Source organism: Myotis brandtii, unplaced genomic scaffold (genome assembly GCF_000412655.1).
Source record: "Myotis brandtii unplaced genomic scaffold, ASM41265v1 scaffold215, whole genome shotgun sequence".
In the NCBI taxonomy this organism is placed as follows: domain Eukaryota; kingdom Metazoa; phylum Chordata; class Mammalia; order Chiroptera; family Vespertilionidae; genus Myotis; species Myotis brandtii.
Window position 1 is genome coordinate 2713463 of NW_005358043.1, and position 12012 is coordinate 2725474.

Here is a 12012-nt window from a genome sequence, read left to right on the forward strand (position 1 = left end):
AAAAAAATATTATAAGTATTACAAAGGGTATTACATATGTGTCCTTTTTCCTCCGCCCTTGACAATCCCCTGGCCTCCCCTACCCCCCAGTGTCTTATGTCCATTGGTTATGCTTGTATGCATGCATACAAGTCCTTCGGTTGATCTCTTACTCCCCTCCCTTCTGCCCCCCAACCCTCTCTGGCCTTCCCACTGCAGTTTGACAATCAGTTTGAGGCAGCTCTGCCTCTGTATCTATTATTGTTCAAAAGTTTGTAATGGTCTTTATTATCCATGAATGAGTGAGATCATGTGGTATTTTTCCTTCATTGACTGGCTTATTTCACTTAGCATAATGCTCTCCAGTTCCATCCATGCTGTTGCAAATGGTAAGAGTTCCTTCTTTTTTACAGCAGCATAGTATTCCATCGTGTAGATGTACCACAGTTTTCTAATCCATTCATCTACTGATGGGCACTTAGGCTGTTTCCAGATCTTAGCTATGGTGAATTGTGCTGCTATGAACATATGGGTGCACATATCCTTTCTGATTGGTGTTTCTGGTTTCTTGGGATATATTCCTAGAAGTGGGATCACAGGGTCAAATGGGAGTTCCATTTCCAGTTTTTTGAGGAAACTCCATACTGTCTTCCATAGTGGCTGCACCAGTCTGCATTCCCACCAGCAGTGCACAAGTGTTCCTTTTTCTCCACATCCTCTCCAGCACTTGTCGTTTGTTGATTTGTTGATGATAGCCATTCTGACAGGTGTGAGATGGTACCTCATTGTTGTTTTGATTTGCATCTCTCGGATGATTAGTGACTTTGAGCATGTTTTCATATGTCTCTTGGCTTTCTGAATGTCCTCTTTTGAAAGGTGTCTATTTAGATCCTTTGCCCATTTTTTGATTGGATTGTTTATCTTCTTTTTGTTAAGTTGTATGAGTTCCCTATAAATTTTGGAGATTAGGCCCTTATCAGATATGACGTTGGCAAATATGTTTTCCCACGCAGTGGGTTTTCTTGTTGTTTTGTTGATGGTTTCTTTTGCTGTGCAGAAGCTTTTTATTTTGATGTAGTCCCATTTGTTCATTTTCTCTTTAGTTTCAACTGCCCTAGGAGCTGTATCAGTGAAGAAATTGCTTTGGCATATGTCTGAGATTTTGTTGCCTTTGGATTCTTCTAGAATTTTTATGGTTTCCTGTCGTACATTTAAGTCCTTTATCCATTTTGAGTTTATTCTTGTGTATGGTGTAAGTTGGTGGTCTAGTTTCATTTTCTTGCATATATCTGTCCAATTTTCCCAACACCATTTATTGAAGAGACTACCTTGGCTCCATTGTATGTTCTTGCCTCCTTTGTCAAATATTAATTGAGCATATTGGTTCGGGCTGATTTCTGGGGTCTCTATTCTATTCCATTGATCTATATGTCTGTTCTTGTGCCAGTACCAGGCAGTTTTGAGAACAGTGGCTTTGTAATACAGCTTGATATCTGGTATTGAGATCCCACCTACTTTGTTCTTTCTCAGGATTGCTGCAGCTATTCGGGGTCTTTTTTTATTCCAGATGAATTTTTGGAGAGTTCGTTCTAGATCTGTGAAGTATGCCGTTGGTATTTTAATGGGAAGTGCGTTGAATTTATAGATTGCTTTGGGTAGTATGGACATTTTAATGATGTTGATTCTACCAATCCATGAACACGGTATGTTCTTCCATCTGTTTATGTCTTCCTCTATCTCTTTTTTCAATGTCCTGTAGTTTTCTGAGTAGAGGTCTTTTACCTCTTTAGTTAAGTTTATTCCTAGGTATCTTAATTTTTTTGGTGCGATGGTAAATGGGATTGTTTTTATAATCTCTCTTTCTGAAAGTTCACTATTGGTGTATAGAAATGCCTCAGATTTCTTGGGGTTAATTTTGTATCCTGCTACATTGCCAAATTCATGTATTAAGTCATCCTTCAGTTCTCTGGCCAACACTCTAACCACTGAGAAATACTGTTTTAATTACTGTGCTTTATAATATGGTTTGACATCAAGAAGTGTAATGCCTTCAGCTTTCTATTTTTTTTTTAGGATTTATTTTTAAACCATTATCATGGAAGTTAATTATAACATTAGCCTTGAATTTAAACCCACTGAGATAAACTAACACAGTTCTTCACAGACATCAGTTACTATCTTCCCAGACCCCAAGATGTCATGAGACAGAGTTACATTTTATTGAATTCTGATCTATCAATAGGGAAGAGATAGTTTTTATAAAATCTTTATTGCTGAAAGTATTACATATCCCCCCCATTGGCCCCTTCTAGCACTCACCAACCCCAGGCCTTCACCATCCTATTGTCTGTGTCCATGAGGGAAGAAATATCTTTGAAAATATATTATAGCTGATGTTTAGACACCAATGAAATTAATGGTTAGAGGTGTTTTTCATCATTGTTTACTTTCATAATAAGATTACTCAGATTTAGATCACTGGCAATACTTACAAATTCATATTATTAAAACTTGTATTATTGAAGCATGCATTAATAATATATCTTTTGACATTTGTGACAACATGGATGGACTTTGAGGAAATTATGCAAAGTGAAATGTCAGAGGAAGACAAATACTATATGATCTCACTTTGTGTGTAATCTAAAATAAAAACAAAAAACCAAACTCATAAATACAGAGATTGATGGTAGCCAGAGGTGGGAGGTGAGGGTGGGCTAAACGGGAAAAGGTAATCAAAGGTATGAACTTAAAGTTATAAGATAAATAAGTCATGAGGATGTAAAGCATCCCCACTGTATTATATATTTGAAAGTTGCTAAGAGAGTAGATCTTAAAAGTTCCTACAGGAAAAAAATTATAACTGTGTAGTGATCGATATTAACTAGACTTTTTGTGGTGATGATTTTTCAATAAATACAAATATTGATGTACAACAATTAATGCAAGGTTATGTGTCAATTACACCTCAATTTTAAAAAATATTAATAAAATGCCTTTAATGCCTAGAAATTAAAATTGACTTCTTCTTCTTTTTTTTTTGAGAAACAAAATCCAAGTTTATGTATTCATTTCTTGTGTGAAAGTACACCTCAATGACATCCTTCGCCTGAGACTGTTTGCCAAAGTCCTTAACCACCACACAACTGCAACCAGCCACTTTTTAGGGTTCTTCCTCTCGGTTGATTTTACAGAGGCTACCCATTCCCCTAGTTTCTTGTTTTCATCCATTTCATTTTGGTTGGTATCATGTTCAGCACAAAGGGCCTCCACCAACTCGGCATTCATGGGCTCATCACAGTTGGATGCAAGCACACAAAGGTGTGTTTGTTTGGTGCTAAATTCATTCATGTAGAATTGCAGATACTTCTGCAACAACCTTAAAATTCCATTAAGTTAACTCAATGCTTTAGTTTTGCAAACTACTAAATGAGGGTCTCTAGACTTTCTGAATTAAAATTGCATTCATATTGCCCGGCCGGATGACTCGGTTGATTGGAACATCATCCCCTACAACTACAGGTTGCAGGCTCAATTCCTGGTCAGGGCACATACCTAAGTTTCGGGTTTGATCCCCGGTCATGGTGCACATGGGAGGTAACTCACCCATGTTTCTCTCTCTCATCAATATTTTTTTCTCTCTCTCTCTCCCCATCCCTCTCTCTCTAAAATCAATAAACATATCCTCAGGTGAGGATTTAAAAGAATAATAATTAAAACAAATAAAATTACTTTCATTACATTATTGAAGTTTGACTATTAAATTATCTGAATTTTCTCAAAAAAATTGTATAAGGCCTGAGCTCTATAGCTAGTTTAATAACATAGGAAACAAATTATTACCACACCAGCAAACAGTGCATGTTTCTCTATAATCTCTATTATGCTTAAAGCCATGGATAAATGCTAATGATTATAAATACTTCCAATTTTGTCTATTTCTGTTCACTTTTTAAAATGCTTTTCTTCCTAGGTACAAATTTATTTTCTCTTCTAAATCATATTCAACATTGTAACTTATTTTCCCATAATAGTTTTGGCAGTCACATGGTTTAGGATGCTACTCTTTCATTACTAAAGGTAGTTTTATAGAAAATTCTCCCTTTTAATCTTTGCAAACAATACCAAATGACATGGGCCTTTCATTTCACAGGTTAGTAAACATAAAGAAGAAATGGAAATGAGAAAAAAGTGGGACATCGTAAGTGGCAAGGTTTGCATTTAAGTTTTTTTTTTCTTTTATTCTGTGCTTCTCTTGTTTTGGCATCTTGAGTTTGAAAGAGAAGATGCTTATCAGTGAGGCAAGAAGTGTGAATGGGAGGCCAGGAGACTTCAGTGTAAGCAGTGGAGAAAGCGAGCCTGGCATAAGTGAAAGGTGTCATCCTGGCGTACTGATGCTCAGGCTCAATGGCTTGTCTCCACTTCCTGTCCCTTCACTCCTACCTTCTATTCCCCTGCCTTCTTACTAAGATACAATCCTCAAGCTACCACCATACCCCACTCCTTTTCCAGGTGACTCCAGAAACCATTGATCTGAAGGTATGTTATTCTTTGTACACTAACATTAATTTGCAAGTTAAATTAGGCCTGGAGGGGGATTGCAGGACTGGGAGCAAGAACAGATCCAGGCCCTTTGGGACGGAACACTTTCACTCTGCTACTTCAGCTCAGGGCAAGGGAGGAAAATAAAGGGACACGAATCCAAAGAAGGAAGTGAGAATAACAGAGTTGGTTCTTTTTGTGTGCCAGAGCTCAAGATCATTGAAGGGGAAAGAGCTCACGTTTTCGCCATGGCCCTCACAACACAGGATCAAGCCATCTTCTTTTCCCACCACTTCAGGGTCTAAGACAAAAAGAGGGAAGACTTCAAGGAAGTCTTTAAAGCAAAAGCACCATGAGGTAAGAACTGCTCCAGTGGCCACGTCCTGTGACACCTTCTTCTGCACAGGGGCTCCTGTGCTGTTAGCAATAGCGAAACCGCAGCCATACCTCACACCCAGCATCAACAAGGTCGCCAGTCTCAACACACCTGATTCTCCTGACTCCCTGCACACATCTGGGCAGGGGCTCTGGGTGCTTTTCTCAGCACCAGTATGTCTTTGTTAGGTCCCTTAACTTACCCAAGAAGATGCCACCGCTATCCCCAGCTCAATGGCTTATTTAACTTAGTCAGTAAGGCTTCGTAGATCTCTATTAAATTAGCAAGATTTGGAGAGTCTATATGCCACGCATTTTCTAGGCTGTATAATCTCTAACTCATTACTGCCCAATAACTATCAGAAGCTTAACGAAGCTTCCCTCAAGGACAAGCAAGTATTCAGAGTGCTTGCTCGTAGTATTCTAAATAGACACCTGGGACTGGCTCACACTATCAGAGCCGTGCATGCAAGAATTAGCTGCTATTGCCATCTGTTTGCACAGCCTCCTTCCCCAATGATCAGAATTGCTTTTGCTGGGTATGCGGTAGTACAGTTCATCTACATAAAGGGCATGTCCAGAAGTAGCTCTGTGATGTTCAGTTCGACGTGGGCTTGTTCTGTGGACGTTGCTGAGGCACTGCTCCTGGCATTACACAATGCCTCCCTTTATGTGGTCTTTTGGGGAACTTTCTTCTGCCCTTAGTTATGGGACCGGTTGTCTTTCTCTGAGCAATTGATCCTTCCTGTGAGCACTGTGAATTGTGTAACTGGTCAAGGCTCCTTCTCCACATGGGCTCTCCGGAAACTTAGAAGTCACTCGGTGAGTCACCTAGCCAGCGCACAGCACTTCAGGAAGAGTCTCTCCGCCTGCATGTTTGATTCCCATACTCAGTTTTTTTCTGCACATGTTCCCATGTCCTTCCTCCTGCTCCCACAGGGGGCAGAGCTGCCTCCCTAACACGCAAGGCACGGAGGGGCTGAGCAGAACCCTGTGCCTGTGTCGTCCTTGCTCCACTGGGCACAGAAAGATCTGGGCATCTCATGCCAACTCCCAGGCAGATGGCTCACTGCTCGTAGCCAGCGGAGGAGTGAGACAACAGGTAGAGAGAGGCCAGGGGTTGAGAAAAAGCATTGTCTTCTAAAAATACTTTCACTTTGTAGGAAGGCTAGTCAACTGGAAACTACTGTAATTTCTCAAGGAGGAGAATGACATTTGGGGGGAAATTTGGCACATGACTGGCCCGTGTTTGGGTTCTAGAAGTAAGATTTTTAGAATCCAGGTCTTGGGAAGCTTTTATTTTTGATTCACAAAAGAACAACAAAACAAAGACACAAACAAGAGAGAACCCTGCCTGAGTAGGTGGTGCTGCCTGCTGACTGGGCAGGAAGACCAGCCATACTGGGTGAGGGGCTCTAGTCCATGCCTTGGACTTAGTAAGCCTGTGGTCAAGCCCATATCCTGTTCCAGAAGGCTCTGCCAGCTGCCAGAAATCAAGCCGAAGGGCCGGCTCTGTGCGTCAAGGCTCTGAGATGAATGTGGACAGGGCTGCCCAGCAGAGTTAGCAACTGGACAGAGTGACGGGTCCTGGAGCCCAAGATGACAGCAGCAGGGGGAGCTGCCCCCATTCCCACAGCAAGCCCAGGGCTGTAAGTCAGTCCTAGAATTCCAGTTTAGAAACTCCTCAATTTACAGATCAAAACGGAGTTTCCAAAATCGCAGCCACAAGGGACAGGAATACTGCCTGTTCTCACAGAACATACACAATAAAGGAGAGACAAAGGTAGACAGGATCTCTCAGAAGATGTCATTTCAATAGGATTTTCTCGTAGGGTAACAGTTTATCCTTCCTACCGCTATTACGGTTATCTTGCTGTTGCCAACGCATAATAGTACATTTTGTTAGCTGGATAGACTCTGAAGTTAATGTGTAATAAGTGAAAATTGGACTGGGGGAGGGGAGAGATGACGTTTTGTTAGCTGGATAGACTCTGAAGTTAATGTGTAACAATAAGTGAAAATTGGACTGGGGGAGGGGAGAGATGACGTAACCTGGTATTCCATCTTTCTATTAATTAACTTGATTTTACAGCGTAATGTAGTTTTCTAGTTCACCGTTATTACTAGCATATGTACTTTTGTTGTTAATAATAATTCTGTTATTATAAGGGCCCCCTTATATCACCTTCCCATGTGGTCTATTCTTCACCATAGGTTAACTATAGGCACTCTGGTTAGAATTTTTCTGTTTCTCTCTTTTAATTATTTTATTATATTGAGGTAGTTGTACACCTTAAACATGATCTTTAAAGGTTTTATAATACTACCATGTGTAAAGGATCAAACGGAGAGCTTGCTGCAGGAACTTTTAAATCAGTCATTTAACTTATCCAATTAATCATACTTATTTTTTGAAATCTGTGTCATTCGGTGGGAACAGCACACATGTTTCACTCTGGAGTACACAGTGATAAACTGAGTGTTTAGCCAGTCTGAAAAACGCGATATGAACATTGCTGTCTGATTTCTATTTATGAACGATTTCACAACTTAAAATTTGTATTTGGACAGCGTTTTGTGCAAAGTTTATTTTTTGATATCTGTAAAGCATTTCAAATATTAATGTTTCACAGAACAAGGTTAAATTGGATTTCCAGGTCCCCCTACCCCACCCCCCGGCCAGGGTAATTCGTTAATTGAGGTTGCACCCATTGAATGCTTCCCTGGAAGATTTCTGAGCGTCCGTGGGGTAACCTGGTCTATGCTGGCGGAACATATGGTGTGTGCTCAGATCCGCAGAAAGCAGTAGGACCCTTCTTTGTGGGAAATGGGACATGGGACAAGGTCAGTTATGTTCCCATTCTTAAAGTGCATGCAACACAAAGCAATTTGTACTTGATACGAGACTTTAATTAAAACTCTAGAACATGATTCTTTTCATTCCAGAGTTGTTAGGTGAAATATTTTTTTTTCAATAGTTTTGCAATTGTGACCATAGTCACCCTTCAGGCTAGTATTTTTTTAAAAAGTTATTATTATAGGATATAGAATTATTATTATTATTAAAGGTATATATATCATAGGCTATTTGGGTGAAGGGAAAATCTTTCTTTCTGAAACTTCCCATTCCTTTCCTCTACAACCTGTTTATTTGACTAAATTGCACATGAAGTTTAAAATAAATGCCACCTGAGAAGAAAATAATATAACCTGTTCATTGTTTCATTCTTTTTTCCTGTGGCTTGGTTGGATAAAGCAGACACTTAATAGTTCCACAGAGCATTGTGGCAAAGTCAGCATTTTGCTCATTGTTGATCTGGCCCCAGGGGGTGGTGCCGCAATACAGCGATAGAACCATTCTGGACACGTGCATGGTCTTCAGATGCTGTCAAAGAATATTTACTGTATTTTGATAGATTATGTTGACACAGAATTCCCCTTATGCTGTATCTCAATCTCATATTATGAATAACTTTAAAATATAGAGGTAAATGAAGTAATATACCAGTACTACAATTATTTGCTTTATTTTGAAATCAAAATTTTCATTTACCGTTAAAATGAGTTCAACTTTAGATTCTGTTCTCAGAGAACTGAAATAGAAAATCTCCTATTTAAAATTCAACCGAAAGGGGGCTTTTACTTTCTACAGCATATTTAAGGGATTATAAATTAATTGGGTCATCTGGAAAACCAGATGGGCTGAGCCCCAAAATGGCACCAGCTCCTACAGCATTTTATTCTGAATAGTGTGATGACAAATTGAATACTTTCCATTTGTATTTGGAAAATAAAATATTTGCAACTAAAAATATTTTAGTGAAAATAATATTTAATACTTGTTGCACAAATAAATTTTATTGCTAAAATCACTTGAGGGGTTTTATGCTTTGTCTCTTCTTGTATATTTGTTGGAGGATGATTATAAAATTTTGTTTATATTTCAGTATCATTTAACTTAAATCCTAAGATATTACCATAAAAACCAGGAAAAGATAAATCTGAGGTTTGCATCAATTTCTAGTCTTCCTTAGACATTTTCAGTCATGGGGTGAGATGGTAGGTCCTGACCACATGTAATATCATCCTTGACTTTTGGGAGCACACAAAGCAGCCATCTTACCCCCGACTGCTTGGTGTTGCTTCATTTTATCTGCCTGGTTTCAGCTGTGGTCTTCTCTCCAGTCCCCATTGGGAGTTGAGGCCAGTCTTGAACACCAAGTCATTTGGCCAGAGTCCTGACACTGCCCAGACTTGGGTCTTACTCCCAGAGGACTGAACACTTTGAATTGCTGTCACTCATCCTAATTGCCATGATTGATTCTGTTGTTTGGTGCTATGAGTTATATTATAGAACTGCTTCACTACTGACGCTCAAGGCCAGAATCAAGCGCAAGGTACCCACACCCTTTTGGACACTGGCATTGGACTGTCATCTACCCTTTTTGGATCCAACACTAGCAACTTGTTAGTTTCCCCAGCCCCGATGTCTTCAGGCCTAGGGTCTCCAGGTCCCAGCTTTCTCCTCAAACCCTAAGGACGTTTATGTAAATTACAATACATATCAATTTTTTTCAGGAATGTATTTTCATGGAGGGTGGTATTTAAACTTTTCCTCATTTGATACCCTTTGTTTTCTTCTACTCAGTGTAATCTCTTCTTGTTCATCAAGAAAACCTTAAATGAAACAAAAAAGTTAATTGACCCTGTCCTATGTGGCTTAATCGTTTGAGTATCAGCTCGTGCACCCAAGTGTCTCAGGTTTGATTCCTAGTCAAGTGCATGTACCTGGGTTGCAGATTCGATCCCCAACCTGGTTGGGGCCCATGCAGGAGGCAACTGATCAATGTGTCTCTCTCACATTCATGTTTCTCCCTCTCTCTCTCTCTCTCTCTCTTTCTCCCCCCCTCTCTCTTCCCTTCCTTCTGCTCTTTCTAAAAATCAATGGAAAAATATATCCTCAAGTGAGGATTAACAAAAACAAGTTATTTGTTTTTTTCAAATTTACTCATGTATTATATATTACTCCTACCATAACTTTCATATCTGCTCAAATTTAATCAATGATATATCACTGAATTGATTTAGTGCTAGCCAAATCTAAAGAGTTCTTAAGTTTTGTGAGCTTGTGCAACCCTTACAGAATTAAAATACACTTTTATTTAGGCTTTTAAAACCCTTGAAAATAGATTGAGGATCCTCTTCATCAATATTAAGTGGGGATTCATTCCTTTGTTGAATATATAAATATATATAAATATCAAGAATCGAAAGACAAGTTACCTACAACCCATGTTATGGAGTCCAGTTAATCTGATGGTTGAGAGTATATGGTAAACCCATATTTGGTTTTATGCCACCAGAATTGGTGAGCATGTGTCTAGGCAACCTAGAGTGCAATTCTGGTTGTCTGTTTCTCTAGTTGAGAATCTGCAAGTGGATTTTGATTAAAATATGTAGCATTTCTATCTGGTTTACATTAAATAAGTCATAAGCACATTTTAAAGGTAATTTTTATATTAAACTTAGAAAGATTTCAATACACAATTTCAGATTCTTATACCACCATTGGAAGAGCTAGAAGAGTAAGTATTAGGAAAACAAGAAAGATTTCAGATTAAGGCACCCAAGCAGCTGGTTGATAAGAGATTAATAAGAAGTCAGTACCATCCTAGGTACCTTTTGAAATCTCCCACCAAATAGTTTTGTCTCAGCAATAAAGAGAGTGTTAATAGAATACTCTCCAGAAAGTCACTATGAAATTCACATAAGCAAGTCCATTGGTCTTGATTTAAATGCCTTTGCATAGTCTTTCTAATGTTTCCCCAACAAAAGTACAGCTTTTTAAGTTCCTGACCCATTGTACCCTTCAAAATTGTAAAGTTTCATATGTAAACAAAATTGTAAAGTTTAATAATAAAGATGTAGATACACGTTAACAGCTGATAGCTCAATTGATGTTTCTTTCTTTTCAGATTTAACCCATTGGAATTAATAATGTATGATAAGTATATATACATTTTGGGGGGACACCCTGTAGATATTTTCATGTAACAATAACTGATATAATTTATTACAGCAAGATTTGCATTTGATATCTTCATTTAAGCCATTTCTGGATCTTCCATTTCTTTATGTAGACCTAAGTTTCCATGTAGTATTATATTCCTCCTTCCCGAAAAACTTTTTTTCCCCAAGTTCTTATAGTACAGATCTGCTGGCAATGAATTCTCTCAACTTTTGTTTGTCTGAAAAAAAATTTATTTTGTCTTTGTTTTTGATAGAACTATTCCAAGTGTAGAAGTCTGGATTGACATTTTTATTTTAATGCTTTGAAGATGTAATTCCATTGTCTTTTTGTCTTGCATAGTTTTTGACAAAAAAAATCTGTAAATTTTCACTTAGTTTCTCTAATGTGTCTTTTACTTTGGAATGCCTTTAAAATTTTATCTTTGCTTTTCAAGAGTTAAATTATAATGTTCTTTGGGTGTTCGTTGTTTCTCTCTCTTTTCTGAGGGAACTTTGAAATTCTGGAATTTGTGGTTTGACATCTTTTATTAGCCTTTGACCATTATTTCAATTAATTAGACCATTATCTCTTTTGCCCCATTCTCTCTCCCTTCTCCTTCTGAGACTCCAAGTACACCTATGTTCGACTATTTGATATTGTCCCACAACTCATGGATGTTCTGCTTAGTAATTCTGAATTTTGTTTTCCTCTTTGTTTCAGTTTGGGGAATTTCTGTTGACTTACCTTCAAATTCACTGATTGTTTTCCTCAGCTGTATTGAGTCTACTGATGAGTATTACAAAGAAATTTTGAATCTACTGATGAGTCTAATAAATATTTCATTTTTGGTATTGTCTTTTTTACTTCTAGTATTTCCATTTGACTTTTTTTTCCATTGCATTGTTTTTTGTTTATTATTATTTTTTAAATATATTTTTATTGATTTCAAAGAGAAGGGAGAGGGAGAGAGAGGTAAAAACATCAATAATGAGAGAGAATCATTGATCAGCTGCTTCCCGTGTGCCAAGCCTACAACCTGGGCATGTGCCCTAACCAGGAATTGAACCATGACTTCCTGGTTCATAGGTCGATGCTCAACCACTGAG

The 12012-nt window shown here is 38.3% G+C and overlaps 1 protein-coding gene across 1 annotated transcript in view; it reads left to right on the forward strand.

Annotated features, from left to right (window-relative positions):
- Positions 1-12012, forward strand: part of LOC102256196 (chromosome unknown open reading frame, human C10orf67) — a 104929-nt gene that overhangs the window by 54981 nt on the left and 37936 nt on the right. The window contains exons 9-10 of the mRNA XM_014539383.1: positions 4133-4192; positions 4729-4878. Coding sequence (XP_014394869.1) covers positions 4133-4192; positions 4729-4878 — 210 coding nt within the window. The remainder of the gene's footprint in view (positions 1-4132; positions 4193-4728; positions 4879-12012) is intronic.